General features: G+C 33.6%; 2 protein-coding genes and 1 pseudogene across 2 annotated transcripts; 2 read left to right on the top strand and 1 right to left on the bottom strand.

Moving 5' to 3' along the window:
- Positions 1-235: 235 nt before the first annotated feature.
- On the bottom strand, positions 236-3895 carry FBH4 (basic helix-loop-helix (bHLH) DNA-binding superfamily protein). The gene is made up of 6 exons (XM_085720274.1): positions 3128-3895; positions 1780-2108; positions 1519-1689; positions 1260-1325; positions 1082-1150; positions 236-440 (listed from the first exon to the last, which is right to left on the bottom strand). Exons 1-6 carry the CDS (start codon positions 3555-3557, stop codon positions 375-377), a joined length of 1131 nt encoding a protein of 376 aa, XP_085576400.1. The 5' UTR covers positions 3558-3895; the 3' UTR covers positions 236-374.
- A 5877-nt stretch (positions 3896-9772) lies between these two features.
- On the top strand, positions 9773-10709 carry LOC146955143 (uncharacterized). The gene is made up of 2 exons (XM_085747822.1): positions 9773-9971; positions 10126-10709. The coding sequence occupies exons 1-2, from the start codon at positions 9773-9775 to the stop codon at positions 10707-10709; spliced, it is 783 nt and encodes a 260-aa protein (XP_085603948.1).
- Positions 10710-17682: 6973 nt separating this feature from the next.
- On the top strand, positions 17683-19860 carry LOC146955142 (glucan endo-1,3-beta-glucosidase pseudogene; annotated as a pseudogene).
- Positions 19861-20281: the final 421 nt, after the last annotated feature.

The following is a 20281-nucleotide window of genomic DNA, read 5'->3' as shown; positions in this document are numbered from 1 at the left end:
TTCAAAAACCAATCCAATTTAAACTACTTCAAATTAAGAGAACTAAATTAATTTTTTCCTTGAAACAAACTAAATTCATTTATCAGCCTCATCCCAATCTAATTTACAAGATCCATGCTAAATCCTATTTCTAAATCTAAAACTTTCACATTTAATTGCTACATAAATAAAAAAAAAAAACGATACATTAAGAGTAAAACATTTATTAGTACTCCCCTATACAAAATTACCAATATAGATTAATACTATTGGATTTTATTGCTCTGTAATTGAAACCACTTTAATCTAAAGAAACTTTTTGTTGTGGTGAGGACCTACATGCTTTGAATTCAGGGTCACACTCAACAAAAACATAATACAGTAGCATTTATATATTAGCTTCTTTGTTCTGCCTTCTGCATCCTCATACATTTGCAGTTTGCTCGTTTATCACTTAGGGACTGCAAGAAATAGAAAAAGGAGTGTAAAATTTAACCAGTTAATATCAATCACTATGATGATAAAGGGTGAAATGAATAAGAATTTATGAAATTATAACCATGGGTAAAATTCGTCCTTATGTTTTGTGAATTTGTAATTCGTCCTTGAAATTTTCAACACAACAAATAGTCCTTGAAATTCATCGGTAAAATTCGTCCTTAAGATTAGTTATTAGACAACATAATGTGACACGTTAAATGAAGATGTCATAGTCTATGTGAATTCTACGACACATACACGTGAAATTATTAGCTATACTTAATTGGGTAAAAGTTCAAGAGTTATTTTCACTTGAAAATTTGAACAAAAAATGTAATTCTTAAGCTTTTAGTGCATAACAAAATTATAAGTCAATTTTATTATTAGAGAAGTGGCAGCGTCGTGGAGTCCACATGAAATTCCACATCATCATTTAAGGGCCACATGATGTTGTCTAACGACTGAACTTAATAGAGAGACTATTTTGATTGACGTGATACAATTTCAAAGACATAATTGCTAATTCATTAAAGTTATGGACAAATTTGATCGATAGTTACAATTTCAAGAACTAAATGGGTGGGATTGAAACTAGAGCAAAATCAACTCTCCTTATGTGTACCTTGAATTGTTTTTGAAGATTTTTAATGTAATCAACAGCCAAGTCCAGCATGTCTGATGTGTTAGTTTGCTGCCAAGAACATGAAGAAATGTCAACCTCCAAACACTTCTATACTATTAATTAATTAATTATTCAATATGTTCCAAAGTCAAGCAAAATTGATGTGTCTAATTTGTACCTTATCCATGTTTGGAACAAGCTCTTGCAATTTCCTCATTCTTTCACTGATCTTAGTTCTTCTTACCTGAAAATAGTTACTTCTTCAAATCATCATTTACAAAACACTTCAATGATTCAACATAGTCTAAATAATATCATCATTCTATCCCTCAAATGTTTTATATGCAAAAGTTTCATTTGATATACTTGTGATTACTGATGATATGATAAGATGCTTGAAAAAACTAATTGGTTTTTGCATTTAAACAAAACCATACCCTCTCGGCAATGCTTCGAGGATGAGTAGCGCAGCCTCTTTTCGCTCGAATTTTACAAGGAACAGAATCTGGAAACTGAAACAACTTCTCCATAGCAATCATCTCAGATGAAGTGTTCGGTAAACTCAATTGATGTGATAATGTATGAACTTGATTTCCAAGCCCTCCACGCTGATGAGTAAAACAAGTTATTCGTATCAACAATAAGAATTGAAACTTACTTGAAATCCAAAATAAGTGAATTAAGCTTCCTACACATACCTGAATATCAGAAAACATTTTTTCATTACTGCTTCGCCCTCTTTTCAAACCACTGAGATTTTCTGTGAATGACTGAGTATCGTTCCAAGAACTATAGGGGAATCCAGAGCCATAGTGAGTAGAATCAGCATTGCTACCTCCGTCATCGGGGCTAGTTGTTTCAATGTCCTCACTATCTATTTCTGAGATGTGTGACAATATTCCCAAAGAAGAAGCATTTCTTGAAGGGAAGCTGAGTTGAGTGTTCAGTCGGTTAATAGACGGACTAAGTTCGCCATTACTACCATTTACCGTGGCATAGTTTCCAACACCTTTCATGGTAGAAAACCCTGCAATTTATAAACATTATCATCAAAAACCATTAAGAATGAATTGTATAAAGAAATAAAAGGTAAGCTCATAGTCACATAATTCGCCGCATTCACCAGAGAACCGCGAACTTGTACTCGCATACCAACTCTCGGTACTTTTGCGAATTGGTTCGTCCTAATTCGCGAACAATTCACAAAAGCTCATGTAGGGTGACAAAAAGGGAAATAAAAGCATAAGTGGTTGAAATCATTCATACTCTTTACCAACCCCCTTCATATCCTATTAATGAAAAATATAATTTCCACAAAAAAAACTACTTTCTACCTAAAGCTGAGATTCACTCAATTCAAACTAGGCAACTAACATTTAATTTTCAAGTGAGATAAGAATAAGGGCATGTCATTTTATCCACAAACTGAATCATTAAATTCCAAACTACTACCATAAATTGTACATGTCCCCATCATAATCATTTTTTTTCCATTTTCATACATACCACAATTTCTAGCCTTATAGGTGATTGCAATTAAGTTCATCAACCAAAGTAGCAATATTCTCATTATTACTCATAAAAATGCAAAGTTTCATAGCTGAATCCAGAAAACAAAGACAACATTAAAGTTTCCAAAAGAACACCTTACAACAAAAAATCACTCAGAAAAATGCATAGTTTGATAGTTGAATTCATAAGCCAATACAAATATCATCATTAATATCATTACTCATAAAAATGTAAAGTCTCATAGTTAAATCAAAAAAACAAAAACAACATTAAAATTTCCAAAAGAACACCCTGCAGCTATAAATAACCAAACCAAACCAAGTTGTTTGGCTCCAGTGGCAAGGAGCTCCTTCCAAGGACGTACTCGGGAAATACCAGGTTCGATTTCCAGGGGAACAACGCTTGGCCAGTGCGCATGCCTCTACGCACTAGCCGGATTAGTCGCCTACCATTGGTGGGTCGGAAACCAATGTGAAAGCCAAAAATAAAGTAAAATAAATAACCAAACCAAAATAACAACATAAAACATATTACCATTTTGAAAGGAAATGTTGGAGAAAAGACCAGCAGGGGAACTACCCTGTCTAAGAAGATTTGAACCAAAACTCTTATCATGTGATGTTTCTTGATCCATTCCCAATGAACCAACCAATCCAAAAGAACCATCCATAGCAGAACTTGAAGTAGAAGCAGAACCATGTCTAGGATAATGAGGTGGCAAACCAGCACCATAACCAGAATTCATTTCCTTAGAACAAGATGAACCAGAAATATTATTATTATCGTTACTCAAAAATCTCTCTGATTCAGAACCATCCCAAAAATGTTTAGTAACTTTATTAGAATCACCAGAAGAAGGAAAAGAAGGTGTGAGATTTTGAAACAGTGAACTAGGTGCAGAACGAAAACGAAGCAACCCAGAAGAATTGGATTGGTTCTGTTGTTGATGAGTATTAGAATCCATTATAAATAATGTTACTGTAAAAAGATGAAAAGGGTCACCATTATATGTGAAAACAGAGAATCATTCAAAAAAGTTTTTCAGCTTAGGAACAAAGCAGGGGTGAGATAAGATCTTGTAAGAGAAGCAAGAGAACAAAACAAAAATAGGAAAGTTTGCACGCAATTCAAAGAAGAGAAGAGGTGGCTATGGTGTGTGTTTGTTTTGAGATAGAAAAAAACAGAGAGAGATCAAAGTGAAAGGGACAAGGAAAGATAGGGATAAATAAAAAGGGATGCTATGATATAAGTGAAGAAGCTTTTAGATTTGCTTTTGAAAAGAGTGAAAGAAAGGAAGATCTTATGAGAGAGAGAGTGTGAAGGCGGTATTTATCTTGTAATGTTGGTGGCTAAATTAAGCCAATCAGAAAGTACATAAAGCCATCGATGGGTCCCACTCACCGAAGGGAATGCCTTAAATAAATCAATCAAATGAGTTGCCAAAAATATGAGCTAGGACTATTTTATTTTTTTTGTGCTGACCGGGGTTCGAACCCCGGACCTTGCATATTTTATGCATTGTCCATACCAACTGAGCTAAGCTCACGAGGACGGGCTAGTACTATCTACGAGAATGACTTTTTACTTGTTTTTCTACGTAAAAGCTGTGAAGCTCATATACTTAAAAATTGATGACGTATAGTATCGTTTGCGAATCCTACATCGATATTTATTTGATACTTTCCGATAGTATCAAAAGAGTATTCAAAGATTATTTTTTTTTTTAAATAATTACCAATACTTTTCAGATACATCTAAGATACGAGCGATAGGCGGTGGAAAACCGATATGTGCGGGCTACCTGATGTTTCTATTATATTTGGTATATATGTAATTGACTTAACTCTTAAGTATTGATTTTTTCTATTTAGGATATATCATTGTTAGCCTGTATTTTCGACAGGCTATAATTAATGCAGTCAATTAAGTTTGACTTAGGTTTTGAAGAGAGTTAATGAGTTTCGACTCACTAATTTGATCGAATTCTTGGACTTACAGAGATTTGTTGTCTTTATGGTGATTAGTTCGACAGACAAGCAGGAGTCAAAGAGAAGTAGTTCGACGAGGAAGCAAGAGTCGAAGGGAAGTTGGTGCCAGATAAAGAAGCTATGTAGCGGTTATTGCCGAAGGATGTTATTTGAAATTCAAAGAAGTGTCTGTAACCGTTGTTAGTAGTTATGTTTCGATGCATATCTGCATAGGTAGTTACTTAGTATAAATAGTAGTTTTTCGTAGGGAAAACGGGTCACAATTCAATTATACAGAAAACTTACACTCAAACTATCCGCATTCAGAGAGAAATGAGTAACAAGTCACAATGTATGAATTTGTGTACTAATTTACATTTAATCAATGCAATTTACCTTTGTTTCTTTAAAGGCTTAAATAGGTCTTTCGTCCCTGCAAATATAGGCTATTTGAATTTTCGTCCTTGAAGTTACCAATCCTTCCAATCTACCACTGCAAATATTAATCATTTGAAAAATGGTCCTAATTACATCTGACTAGTAACTTCAGGGACGAAAATTCAACTGGCCTATATTTGCAGGGACGAAAGACCTACTTAAGCCAACCACCTCGCCCAATCATCACTTGCCACATGGGCACCACGTCGCTAATGACAACCCACCTTAGCAAAAAAACCTAATTAGGACCAAAAGTCAAATGATTAATATTTGCAGTGGCGGATTGGAAGGATTAGTAACTTCAGGGACAAAAATTCAAATTGCCTATATTTGCAGGGACGAAAGACCTATTTAAGCCTTCTTTAAATTTCATTGTAATTTACTTGTTCTTTCAAGCAATTTACTTTACTCCTCTGTAAATAACTTCGACGGGTTCAACCTTCGTTGGATTCTACGGTTATATTCATATTCTGCATAACAATATCAAGAACATTCATCATTTTCTTGGAAAATAACAAACACGATATGTCCTGAGATTTACTGGTTGATCTTGCAAGTAACTATTTTTAAACCAGCGGTTGTTTACCAAAAACCAAGGTAAACAAATTGACACGCCCAGTGGGACAGTTTGTGCTTTTGTTTAAATTTTTCTTGAAAAATTTGTTCTTTTAAGACTTGTGATTCTTGTTGTGTATGTTCTTAAGAAATAAGAAACAACTTCCAAAAATGGTACGCCCTTCACGCACTAACTATTCGCCATCAAGCCCAACAATGGCATCGATGGCGGATACTACGTTTGATGCAACTTCACAACAAAGCCCACAAGTAACGCCAACTATTGGCGCAAGTCATACCGAGACGATGGGGGCAATAATTCCTGTCCATATATCGTCGACTATGCATGCTTTGGTCTCGACCGTTGCTGCGACAGCCCAATCTAATGCTAGTTTTGGTGCATAGCCAAATCAAAGTTTATGGGATTTTCATCCAATAAATAATAGGTATTATAAATATGGTACGCCTTCAACCTTCATGGTGGGCCACCATACTAATCCATCTACTTACTCAGAGAGTTTGAATGTGATCCGCCCTCAATTCTATTACCCTGGAGCAAACATTCCTGGTTCAAATCCTCAACAATCACTAACCAATGCTTCTTTAACGGCTTTGAGACACCAAATAGAAGATTGTAATCATGAAATGGTCAATATGTTGACCCAACAATTTGGTACAGTTTTTAACCCTCTAATTCAGGAGACTGACAAGGCCGCAAGTGCACGGCTGTTTCGTTTTAGTATAAAAAGGGATGTCGTATCCACAGAGACAAATTTAACAAGTGCCAAAGTTCGTTGTTACTGTGTTTATATAAGGCGAAATCAAAATATTTTGGAATTTGCGCGGAATAAAATGAGTTTTAATTAATTAATAAATGAGTAGAGGCCAAAACGACGGTTACCGTCAACTTCCGTCACTCAAGCAAATTGTTGCGCCAATTAAATGGTAACGAGTGAATTAAAAACTTCTTGTAGAATTTCTCGAACAAGAGACAACGTTTGCTTTCGCAACACATTGTCGGAATTTTTAGACGCGTAAAACACCTACTTTCGTAGAGTATAATCACAGGCCTAAAAATTCCTTTTTCTAAATTCAATAAACTCTTAATTAAAAGAAAAGAAATGCTTTCGCTTTAACCTTTTCGATTAAAAACTTGATATTTTTCTATGTCGGATATCGTTTTCGCTCTTCCGATGCGTAAATGATATCTCTATGTCTCTACTTTCGTAGTAGACTTTTAACAATTACAAAACAGAATTTTTCAAAACAATTGTTTAAATTCTCGTTACACTAAAAGAAGCGCATAATTTACATGAGTTCCGTCGGTACGACGGAACCTCGTTTTGGACTCAAATGGGACTACTCGCGCATAATAATATTAAGCACACAAAATGTTAATTGATTCATGCTAAAAGGAAATGAATTATACCTGTAAAAATCTGGCAACTTTAATTGAGTATAAATTCCCTCGAACAATTCGATGTAGACTGCAAATTTAGGAACCGTACTACAAAACACAACGAACTAAACAAATAATAGCATGAAAGCAACATGCAGGGTGTTATGCACCTACAGTCAGCATGCGGTAGCAGTAACAACAAAGAGGTTTTCAATTCAAATTAAAATATGAATGTAAATATTGAACCGCATAACACTAACATGAATTCTCTAAGAAGAAAGAAAAACACTAACATGAATGCATAAGATATATTTCTATATATACTAACATGAATTGAAATTATAATAAAATAAAGAGGCGCAACAGTAATGGACCTAAAAAAAACAAATTGGGACAACGTGAATAGAAAATTGCTTTTTTGACAAGGAATACTTCCAATTGACACATGAAAATGACTTTAAAGCCCCTGGCAGTAGTTAACTACCGCTGGAAGATACGCCGGCTGTTAACTGCCACTGGGACCCAGCGGTTGTTAACGACCGCTGGTGTCTTTCCCCCAAAACCAGAAACCCCTACCTCACCTATTTACTCATCACCTTTCTCATTTCATTCCTATACCATACCAAAAAAAAAAACCCCATTTCAAATTTTTGTGTCAAAATCATGTCTCCAAATTATTGCTGATCGATTGCTAAGACGTTTCTACACACAAAATGCATCAAAGAACAGGTATTACAACATTAAAATCCATTGCATTTGATTGATTTTTCTGTTTTTTTTTTGTTCTGACACGTGTTGTAGCGGCAGTTAACTACCGCTGGGAGTGAGCGGTTGTTAACTGCCGCTGGAGACTTAGAAAATTTTCAAAATTTTCTAAGTGGCAGTAGCTACTGCCCAAATTTTTTTTTTTTCAATTTTTTTTTTCTTTTGTTTTTTTTGTTTGTTTATGTTAATATATGATATTAGATAGATGTTTATTAATTAGTTTAGTACTTGTATGTTGTTTATTTATAGATAATGTTGAGAATGCGGGTGATGATCCGGGTGATCGAAAACCTAGAGTTGTCGATTCCATTAAGGTTGAAGCTCCCGCTAAGGTCGAAGTCTCCGTTAAAGTTGAGGCTTCAAGCGTCAATTCCGATGTGTGGAAACTTCGTGACAACGAAGTGGACACGGCTCATTTCTTTTCAACCCAAGACACATGAAAAGATAAAAACGAATTGCTCGGTTGGGTCCGTCGACAAGCAAATAGGGCTGGATTTACGGTTGTCATTAGAAGATTTTGTGAAGGAAGAAATGCTATGTTGGAGTTGGTTTGTGAACGGAGCGGCGAACACAAAGTACCGAAGATCTTTTTTTGGGTGATATGTAACTAACCTTTAACTATTTATATGTATATCAATATATTTGAGTTTCGCATTTATTAGTAATTAATGTACATTACGTGTAATGTTTTGCATAATGTGGAAAATTTGATGAATTTCAAACAATTGTTAAACGTTAACGCATTATCGGTTTGGTGTAATGTAACCGAATAATTGATAAACTATTAAATGTTGATGTTTATGATTGCTGGATGTTGTTGTTTCGGTTTGATTTCCTCCGGAATTGCCGTTTGAAATTACAGGTAAAACATGACACATTTCCTGGGCAAAACCAGTTACAGACTGCACTGGTTCTGTAATTGGTGTGAGCGGTAGTTAACAACCGTTGGGTACCAGCTGCAGTTAACAGCCGGCGTGTTTCCCAGCGGCAGTTAACTACCTCCAGAGGCAATATGGTCATTTACATGTGTCAATTGGAAGTATTCTATATCAGAAAAGCAATTTTCACGTGAATATTGGAAAGAAATGAAACCGAACAGTAACTCAAGCATGAATGGAATTAAGTAGCAAAAGCCGCAACGTTAATGAAAAGAAAATAAAGGGAAAATAACGTGAATGTAAATAATAAAAGGGACAATTGAAAATTGCTATTGAAAAGAAAACATAGTTCAGAACTATTATCAAAATACGACAGCTAGGAAACTAGATGTTTTCAGAATTCCTAAGACTAGGAGCTAAAATGCGTCACCCTTTTCTGATCAGCTGCACTCCTTTTATAGCTTTCAAATTGCAACTAAAACACTTTGCTTGAGGAAAGAAGATTTGGATTGAACTGAGGTTTTCTGCAGAGAAAAACGGAAGCCTGGAGCGTGACTCTTTCATCTCACTTGAGCATGACATCAACATGATGTCATTAATGGTAATGGGCTGAGCATCATTGACTGGTTCAAGTTGCTCTTTTCACCTCCTTCTTGGTTCTTTTATCTTTGACACCCTTGTTACCTGAAACACAACGAAATGCTGGCCAGAAGACATACAAAACACAATAAATGACTCTAAAATAAATAAAAATTAAACTATGTAGACAATGTATTTTGCGTGTTATCAGAGACTCACAATAGTTACCTCACATTGTCTGACCAAATGGGGCGAATTGCTGATTTTTTTGGCACTCCTCTTGCACGTAATATACCAATACCTCAAAACCAAAATCCAAGGCATGTCAAAGTGTACGGAGATAGATCTAACAATGGGATGCCTACAAACCATTGCAACATCTTGTGGTCGAACCACAACTGCCAAGGGTACAAGAAAGAATCTCAATATTGGTTCAGAGAAACCAAGATGCAGATCATATAGTTAGGCGAGCCCAACAAAATAACTTGGAGGGTCAAAATAATATAACCAACATAGTTGAAAATCTTTTGACCCAAATGGTTTCAATATGGGCTTACACAGACCTAACTTTGTGACACCATTATTTGAATATGTACTAATGGAAGAATTGCCTAGGGGATGGAAAATCCCTAAATTCACCAAGTTTGGTGGAGAAACTACTGAATCCACTGTCGAACATATCACTCGTTATTTGACAGAGGCAGGAGATATAGAAAACAATGAGAATTTGAGAATGAAATACTTTCCAAGTTCTTTAGCTAAAAATGCATTCACCTGGTTTACAACATTATCCCCAGGTTCCAATTTTACTTGGAGTCAATTAAAAAAAGACTCTCCATGAACAATTTTACATTGGCCAATAAAAAATTAGTCTTAATGACTTGGCCAGTGTTCGACATAAAACATCAGAGCCTGTAGATGATTATTTAAATATGTTCAGACTCCTTAAAGGTAGATGCTTTACTCAAGTGCCTGAACATGAATTAGTCGAAATGGTTGCGGGTGGCCTAGACTATTTTATTCGAAAGAAGTTGGACACTAAATATTTGAGGGATATGGCACAATTGACTGATAGAGTTCGACAAGTTGAAAGACTTAAAGCTGAAAAAGCAAGGACTAATAGGTTCAGTAAGAAAGAAAAGGTTGCATATGTCGACACTAACGACAGCGACCAAGAATTCGATATTAATTGGAGTGTTGTCGAAGAAAGCGAAATCAATATCCCTGAATTAAAACCAGTACCTCTATATACATGTAAAGTGTTGAAACCATCTAATGCATCAAAAACATATACATTTCATGTAACTAAATGTGATGAAATCTTCGATCTTTTAGTTCCTGAAGGCATAATGGTAGTGCCTAAAGGCCTAAAATTGCCTCCATTAGAACAAAGGAAAAAGAGAGGATTTTTCAAATTCCATGGTTTCTTAGGCCATAACACATCTTGTTGTACGGTTTTCAGGGACTCAGTGCAGAAAGCACTTGACGAAGACAAGCTGAAATTTGGAGACAAATCGAAGCAGCTAATGTTGTAAGAGCCCGATTTTTCGCTAGATTTATTTTATTATTTATTTAATTGTTTTATTGTGTGTTATATGTGCTCTTATGTGATTAATTGCCTCTGTGTGTATTTTTGGTTGGGAATTGTAGAATTCATGTAAGTTCAGATTGTAACCTAAGAGGGGGGGTGAATTAGGTTTATAGGAATATTGGTTAATTTTTTTAGAGTTTAGCGTTGTTGATAATTTTTCCGGTAAATAATGATGAAGGTATGAATGCGGAAAAATAAAAGAGTAAGGGAAGAAGAAAAGACACAAGAGAGTTTATAGTGGTTCCCCTCTAAACCTTAGGGTCAGTCCACTCCCTTCACACCCCGCAAAGGAATTCACTATGTTAGAATCTTTGTTACAAGCAATCTCACCCCAAGACCCCCTAACAATCTTTCTAACATAAACACAAGAAAGAAACCCTCTCTCTTGATTACAACACAAACACCAAACACTTTTGGTGGACTTTGAATCTTCACGAATCAAAGAACCTTTTACAACAATCACAAGATAACACCCCCACTATCTTAAACAATAATTCTCACCAACAATGGCAAGAAACTTTACAACAAAGTAATTGAAGAATAACAAATGTATGGTTGTATATCTTTATCAATATCACTCTAACAAATGGACTTAGTGCTCAGAAAACTTTTTAATAAATGTTAAAGTGTAAGCAAAGTTTTCCAAACAATATGAATGAAAGTTTAAAAGCAAGTGATATTGAAAATGTCAATTGAGATAATGAAAATTGTTGTTCTTGTTTTGATTCTCAATTGAATTTATAGAGGCTATAAAGATATCTATGAAGCAATGCTACTTTATAAAAAATATGAAAAGGTGCAATTTAAAAAGAATGTTGTTGCACTAATGAATTGTCGTTGCATAATTCAAAGTTATGTCTTTCCAAAATAATCTGCCGTTGCATAATTAAATTACTAGCCATTGAATCATATTTTCATGCAAAATAAATCATGGCTATTTTGCATGAGAAAAATGATATAGGACTTTTTGATATACGGCTATTTTTAATCTTAAAAACCAATTATGCAATTTGAAAGATAAATTATCAATTTTCATGCAAAAACATTTTCTAGCAAAATCATATTTAAATAAGAATTATTGTGAGTGTGTGATTTATTTTCATGAGTATTAACATTGCTTCATATGGAGACTTAGAAAAATGTTTATAATTATTTTCTGAGCATTCTAAGTTGTTCCATAAGTTAAGAATGATAAATCAAAGATAAGGACCATACTTACAAAAATATAACTATGAAGCCTAAGTCCCATTGTCTTCATTCTTCAACTTGAGCCTCCATGGTTTTTCTTCTTTTGTGATGTGTGTTTGTTATCATCAAAACCCAGCCAAGTCTAAGAAGGAAATCTTCTTCACAATTCAGTGTTAGAAGGGTATTTTAGTCATTTTGGACTCGGGGTATTTTGGTCATTTTGAGAGTAAGGGTAATTTAGTAATTTGTTGAGGATTATTTTTAGTGCTTAGTGAGAGTTAGTATTATTTTACTAAGTGCTAGAGAGTTGTAGTGAATTGTTTTATTACCGGTAGGTGACCGTTATTATTACATTTTACCGTTGAGTGAGTAGTAACATTTTGAATTAGATTAGTAATGGGTTAGGCCCATTAAGACATTGTGAGTTGAGCCCAATTATGTAGAGCCTATATAAGCTCTAGTGTTAGAGAGAATAGGGTTAACACCATCATTTTTCATTTTGAGAGAAGAGGTAGAGAGAGAAAGAACAAGAGAAGATAAGGGTTTGAAGAGGAAGATCTAGAGAGAGCTAGAGGAGGCTAGAGATTCAAGTTTTGGGAGCTAAAGTGAAGCCCTAGTTGATTTTGTGAAGAATTAAGGTAAGGGGGTTAGACTTTAATCATAATTAATAATTGTAGTTCTTCCCTAATTCTTTGCTTAAGTGGTTGATTTGAATTTGGGTGTAGAAATTCGTGCTTAATTGTGATGATATGATTATGTACATGAATTGAATGATAATTGTGCTGTTGTTGTTGAATTTGTATGTCAAAATGGGTATATATGAATATGATATGTTTTTGTGTGAAATTGAAGAAGAATGAAGTTGTGGTTGTTAAATTGTGGATGATTTCATGATTAGATGTTGTTGTTGTTGTTGTTGTTGTTAGACGTGTTGTTGATGAATTGATGCATTGGGTATCATGAATTTGTGAATTATGATGAGATTTGTTGTTCTTGTTGAAAGTTGTGAGAGTTTTGGTGAATTGGTGAATTTTTGTTAAGTTGTTCATATGAAGGACCAAATGAACTTTTGATATATGAAGTTGTTGGCTGAGTTTTTGGTGTTGTTGGGTGAGTTAGAATTAGTAGAATTTTTATTTTCATGATGTGATTGTGTTAGTCGAGTCGTTTGGGAGAAAACGGGATTTTCGTGTGAAAATTCGAGTGTTAACTGTTTGAAAAATGGGTGTTGATGTGAGGTTTTGGAAAATGATTTTGGGATGGTTAAAACTTGAATTTTTCTGTAGATTATGATAGGGATAAGTGTCAAGAACGTGTAGGCGAAAACGGCATCAAAAACGGATTAACGGTTTGATTTTTATGCGCGAAAACGTGAAGATTGAAAATCTAGTGTTGTCTGTCAGGCTATGAACATGCCACGATACGGGACCAACGTGCCACAATTTTGACCAGAATTTTTAGTGTTTTTGATCCTTGAAAAATCGTGCCACGATGGGAGACCCACGTGCCACGATCCAGTCAGACAAGAAAGCTTAAAAACGCATTTTCTTCAACCCAATTGTTTCCAAACTTGTTCCAAAGTGTAGGGGCTTTATCCTAACTATCTAGGGGTGTTTTTATGAAAGAAATAACTTTGTTTAAATGGGTCTATTGAGTTCTTATGTTGCTTGGCATTGAAATGAATTAATTAAGAGATGAACTTGGTGAATTCTATGAGTTCGTTGTATTTAGTCGATGAAACGTAAATGTACACTCTATTGCACTTATATGTGGCCTAGAGGTATACTTAGTTGAGGCATTGAATCTTGTTTACTTGGTTTTGGTTCAATAGGTTCAATTATTTTGAAAATGGATTATTGATAGACGAACTTGGTTGAAAATGGTTCCTTTAAACCAACTACCTTATAAATCTTTCGAGGACGGTTTTATATGATTAATTAAGGATATGTGGATGATTGTTGAAGGTTGAATATGGTGTTATCATGAAATGTTGTGTTGTTCCATTTTAATTGGTTTATGGAATTGTTGTGATAGTTTGTAGTTGATGTTGATGTATGATGATCCATGTTGAAGCCTCTTATTTGAATTTTGATTAGTTGTATGTGTGGACATGAATGCTTGATAATGCAATTGTTGTTGAGATTGTCAATGTAATTAGAGGTGTACTTTTACATTGTCGTTGGTAGTTGTTATGTTTAAGTTGTGCATTATTGGGTCGTTGTTATATGTCCATGCATCATATCATATGAGTCGTATGTTGAAATGTAAAAGGATGTGTACTTTTACATAGTTGTTTGTAAGATGAGGTGTACTCTTACATAGATGTGCGGTTGGCATCTAATGTTGTTGTATGGTACCACATGCATATATGTGTCAAGTATACGCGCATTGCATATAGAGAGGAGATCTTGTTGTGATATGTGAATGATGTTTGTTGGTGATAATTGTTGATGAGTGTTTGATTGCGATACTTGGATTGATTGTATGAATGTATTTGGAGGTTTATTATTCATGCAAACTATTGAGAATTGAATTAATTATGTCAATTATTAATTATTAATTGTGATTAATGTAAAGCTAACCTCCAGTGGTTTTGACCGCCTACCTGTCTGTATGGATGGGTAGACGTTGTGCAGGAGTAGTTGCTTTGGTGAGTGCAGGAGTCGTTATCGTTTGGAGTCGTAGGTTTAGGCTCAGATTAGGTTGTGTCTTATGCTTATTGTTGGATTCTGTATTTATTAGTTGATATTGCCCACTCGTCGGGACTTGGAGGATGTTGTATTTTGATGTATTTTGACCATGGCAGGTATATGTTGGAGATATATGATTTGTATCCGCTGTGACTGTTGAGATATTTTATATATGCATGTTGACTTTGGATTTTGGTTTAGACGTAGCGTCTATTTCTTGAATATTTGTTATATTCGCGTGTTTTATAGCTTTAATAGAAATAGGGCGTTACAAATGCAGGCTGATGTTAATCCTTTGAAAAAAGCAGTTTCCATGTTTGTTGACATAGCCGGTGTGAACATGGTAGAAATATCTGAGATTGAGCCCGTAACGGCTACTGAAAGTCTAAGGGTTGATGTTGAAATGGCTACTGAAGGCCATGACTGTGTTGATATGATGGTTACTGAGGACCAATATGCAGAAAAGATAAAGGTGGTGTTTCATAAGGCTGAGGAAGATCTAATCGATTTTATAAACAGGTGCAAAATTTTTGGTTCTCCAGTCATGCTATGCCCCAGATGCAGTGATGTGTTTGACAAGGAAGCTACCAAAAATGTTGAGGGCTTTCGACCTCATTCGAAGCGAAAAGGAAAATGGGCTGATAAAAAGTCTAAGTTCAATTTCGACAAAAAGAGATGTCCGTTACAAAGACACACCTCCAAACAGAAATCAAAACAGGGGACAAGTGAAAACCTTCATTCCACCTGTCAAATCTCCAACTGAGAAATGGGTGTTTTCTGGTGGGAAGAAAGTCAATTACATTTCTCCACCCTCAAAATGGGTCAAAAGAGTCATTGGCACTAACAATCAAAACGAAGCACTGACTTAAAGAAAAATGAGGCATCTGATTCAAAGAAGTTCGCCTATAACAACAACTACAAAGGGAAAAATACCATGACTAAAACTCAGTGGTGTAGGTTTCAACGTCAGAAAAAGGCAGATGCCTTAAAAGACATTACAAATGCTGACAAAGGGAAAAACAAACAAGCAGCAACCTTTGAGATGATCAGAAAGCCACCCACTGAGAGGATCTTTCCTCCACTGTCAGTTGTCAAGGAAAATGTCCCCATCGAAAATGAAGAATTGACTTCGAATTTCACTGATTCTGACGCTAGCTTCGACGTTATCTGCGTTGTATCAATTCTCTCAATTGAATACGATGTCACATCAGAAGTTACTGAAGATGAGGGAGATTTTACTGAAGAAATGTTTGTTCATAAGCCAATATGTTACTATGTCATGAACAATGGTTGTGTCGAAGAGCGTCATGCTATGTTTGAGAGACATGATCATCATATGAAGAGTCATCTCAAACTTTTGTTTATCCAAGCTGAAATTAACAACATTGGAGTGAACAAAGTACTAGTGGATGGTGGTGCTGCTGTGAAGTTACTACCACAATCTCTCCTAAAAAAGATTGGCTTGTCAGAATCTGATTTGAAGCCACATAATGTTGTTCTCTCTAACTACGAAGGGAAATCTGGAAGTTCTTTTGTTCATAATATTTCACAATTATTTGGCACCCCCGAAAAAAAACTCAAGATCCGCCACTGAATTGATACACTCTACCACCTTGTTAAAAATCAACTTAAGAGGAAGGGCTTCTAAATTTCCCCAATCTACCTCCATTGACAAGAAGTTAGATATTAAAAATCAGACAGTGAAAAATAAAAAAAAAAACGGGGGAGCAGAAGGTTAAAACTCTGAACCAACGAAGAAGTATGTTGTTACAGGTAGATATATTTATAACCAGAAGCCAAATTTTTGGACTGAATCATGAGGGTAAAATATTTTTATGACTTAATTTAAAAACCTATATAATAAAAATAAAATAAATCAGAAGGCAAAATATATTTTTGGACTGAATCATGAGAGCAGAATATTTGTATGACTTAATTTAAAAGCCTATAGTAAAAAGAAAATAAATCAGAAGGCAAAATTTATTTTTGGACTAAATAATCAAAATGCAAATTTCCGTTAATATATTTATAATCAGAAGCTTGGTCAAAAAAATTTATAATCAGGAGCCAAATTTTTTGACTGAATCTTGAGGGCAAAAAATTTTATGACTTAATTTAAAAGGCTATCATAAAAATAAAATAAATCAGAAGCCAAAATTTATTTTTGGACTAAATAATCAAAATCCAAATTTTTGTAGGTATATTTATAATCAGAAGCCAGATTTTTGGACTGAATCATGAGGGTAAAATATTTTTATGACTTAATTTAAAAACCTATATATAATAAAAATAAAATAAATCAGAAGCCAAAATTTATTTTTGGACTAAATAATCAAAAGCCAAATTTTTGTTGGTATATTTATAATCAGAATCCAAATTTTTGGATTGAATTATGAGAGCAAATTGTACAGTTAATTTTTTTTGAAGAAGCACCAATTACAACTTCATCAAAAACCATTTCAGCCTATACAGACATAATTTAGAGCCAATATATTAATGTCACTAAAATGTTGATGTGATCATACCTATGGGATACTCCACCAAAGAGTTAAAAATTGGTTAGTTAAAAACGTAAGCATTAATTTGAAGCTCTTTTTTTCAATAAATTAATTCTATAAAACTTGGAATTTTGGTTTAATTGATAAATAAAATAGATCGAATTGAAACACGGATTATAAAAAATTATATACTTTTTTTTAACAAAAAAAAAATTATATACTTTAAAGATTATCTAAACAAATAACTTATGAAAAAATTTATTTAACAATGATGATCATATTCTGTTAAAAAATATGTGATGCAAGATTCTGTTAAAAAATATGTGTTGCAATATTGAGATATTATTTATAGGATATGTTACAATTTTAATGTCTAAGCACAAGGCTAAGTCTATATATATGTAGACATGTGGGTTGTACAAATTTGAAGAAAACATAAACCCTCTCAATATATTTGAAACGTGCACAATCCCTCGATATTTTTCTTCTCTAGTCAATTTCCCTTTCATCTTATCAATAATTACTACCATAGCAAGTTAATATGGTTATTCCATTGTTAATTCTTGTGCTTATTGGGTTGGAAGCAACGAGAACAGGTATGCATCTAGTCTAGTCTTAATTTCGATTATGATTTCCCTCAACTCTCTTTTTCAAGGTGGTCTCCTTCAAGTAACTTTTAAGTTGATCTTTATAAAACAAAATTGTTTTAATTCCATACAGAATGCAAAAAGCTATATATATTAAGTTGACATTTTATATAAATAAACTTTTAGAGTTAAATATATTTTTAATGAGTGTACATGTTTTTTCTTTCTCATGGAAAACTTATTCTTTTGCCATTATCTTTCTAATTATGAAATTATGATTTATGAACTTTTTGGTAGTAGTATTTTTTATTTTGAGTATTGATTATTACTTATGACCTTGAAAGTAAGTGAATTTATTCGTTGATTTCCATCCCTTCAGAATATGTGACGAGCAAATTTTAGTTTTTGTTTCATTAATTATTGGGTTAATTAAGTTTTTCATCTCTATAAATACAGTGGAATTTGTTTTTAGTCGTATTAAAAAGAGACAGTTTTTTTTTTTCTGAGTGAAAAAGCGACATTTTATGGTACCTATAAATTTTTTCCCCGTTGAATTAAATTTTGTTTAATTATGCTTAAAATTATATATTTTTTTAATGATTTTTTATAGACATGTTAAAAAAATCTTTTTTATAAAAGATTATAGTTTTTTTTTTATAAAATACTAAAAATGAATGTCTAACAACAATAGGAGAAACTATTTCCAAAAAAAGAAAAACAATAAGACGAATAATTGTGATTCTAAACTTTGAATGCTAAAATTTACTCCTTTAACCATTTCTTTTGACTAACGGTTTACTCTTTTTTTTTTTTTGGTAGTGGCCGGGGTTTGAGCCCCAAACCTTGCATATATTATGCATTGTCCATACCAACTGATCTAAGCTCACGAAGACGAGTTTACTCTTTACTAAAATCTAAAACATGTTAACATAGTTTTAAAAGGAACAAAATAAAGAGTTTATCAACTTTATGAAGATAAAGATAACAAACATATTTGACTCATCCTCTTATTTTAATTTAATGCAGGAGCACAATCAGCGGGAATAGGAGTATGTTATGGGCGAGTGGCGAACAACTTGCCTCCTGCTGAGGAAGTAATTGATCTTTACAAAGCTAATGGTATTGGAAGAATGAGAATATATGATCCTGATCAAGCAACATTAGAAGCTCTAAGAGGTTCTAACATAGAACTTGTCATTGGAGTCCCTAATGAAAACATCAAATCAATTGCCAATAGTGTTTCATCAGCTACTTATTGGGTCCAAAACAATATATTAAACTACTCAAAGGATGTCAAATTTAGATACATTGTTGTTGGGAATGAAATAGATCCTAGTAAAGATCCAACATCAACGTTTGTTCTACCAGCAATGTTGAACGTTAATGCAGCACTAGCATCTGCGAACTTACAGCATCAAATCAAGGTTTCAACCGCTATACAAATGAATTTGTTGGGAAGTTCCTATCCTCCATCATCAGGTGCATTTAGCACTTCTTCCATTTCATATATAACTCCAATAGTTAATTTTCTTGTGGTTAATGAAGCACCACTTCTTGCAAATGTGTATACTTATTTCAGCTACATACATGACCTAAAAGGCATTGACCTTTCTTTTGCTTTATTTACTTCACCAAATGTTAAGGTGAGAGATGAAAAGTATGAGTACCAAAATTTATTTGATGCAACATTAGGAGCACTTTATGCAGCTCTTGAAAAAGTTGGTGGTGCAAATTTGAAAGTAGTAGTATCAGAAAGTGGATGGCCTTCTCATGGTGATGTTGCTGCATCAGTTGAAAATGCACAAATCTACTATGAGAATTTAATTAAGCATGTTTCTATAGGGACTCCTAATAGGCCTAATCAAGCATTGGAAACTTATTTATTTGCCATGTTTGATGAAAATCAAAAAGGACCTGCTGAAACAGAAAGATATTATGGTTTATTTACTCCTAATAAACAACTCAAGTATCAAATCAGTCAATTACTTAAGCCATCTTACTCTACAAATTCCTCTTCTTCTGAATCGGGAGGAGAAATATCTTATTTTACAAGTTCCTCTCCAAGTGAGTCTAGAGAAGGAGTAGTATTCTTTTTGTGTTTCACTTTGTTATTTCTTTATTTGTTTAATTAGCAAGCAATTTTTTTTCAGTTTTAGACAAGATTGATGATAAATATTGAGATTATTTTTTTGTCATACTAAGTTTATATTAGATCTTTGTCATTGTCTTCTACAAAAAGTATTAAGATCTTTGTGGGGATTCGTTGAAATGATATTTTGTTGAGTTAATTGATATTTGCCACACATTTGATTTGATGCAAAAATATTATGTCAAAATAATGTTTAAGATTTATTATTGTTGTTGTTGTTTGAGGCAACAATATCAAATTTCATTGCAAATTTAAAGAATATTACTTCTTTACTTCGTTTAGTTTGATTATTAAAAACAATTCATTAAAAGAAAAATGTATCTCATGATGTAATGTTTATTTTTAGAAAATATCTATAATTTATATTTTTTTAAGGAGATAATTTTTTTTACAGAAAGGAGATA

Source organism: Medicago sativa, chromosome 1 (assembly GCF_051527215.1).
Source record: "Medicago sativa cultivar Bolivia chromosome 1, Bolivia_mono, whole genome shotgun sequence".
NCBI classification, from domain to species: domain Eukaryota; kingdom Viridiplantae; phylum Streptophyta; class Magnoliopsida; order Fabales; family Fabaceae; genus Medicago; species Medicago sativa.
This window is presented reverse-complemented; position numbering and strand designations above follow the sequence as displayed.

Coding starts and splice junctions, on each gene's coding strand:
- FBH4 (XM_085720274.1), bottom strand. CDS start 3,557: ATGGATTCTAATACTCATCAACAACAGAACCAATCCAATTCTTCTGGG. Junction 2,109..3,127: donor CAACATTTCCTTTCAAAATG/GTAATATGTTTT, acceptor TATAAATTGCAG/GGTTTTCTACCATGAAAGGT. Junction 441..1,081: donor ATCTTCAAAAACAATTCAAG/GTACACATAAGG, acceptor TATTTCTTGCAG/TCCCTAAGTGATAAACGAGC.
- LOC146955143 (XM_085747822.1), top strand. CDS start 9,773: ATGGAAGAATTGCCTAGGGGATGGAAAATCCCTAAATTCACCAAGTTT. Junction 9,972..10,125: donor GTTTACAACATTATCCCCAG/GTTCCAATTTTA, acceptor GACTCCTTAAAG/GTAGATGCTTTACTCAAGTG.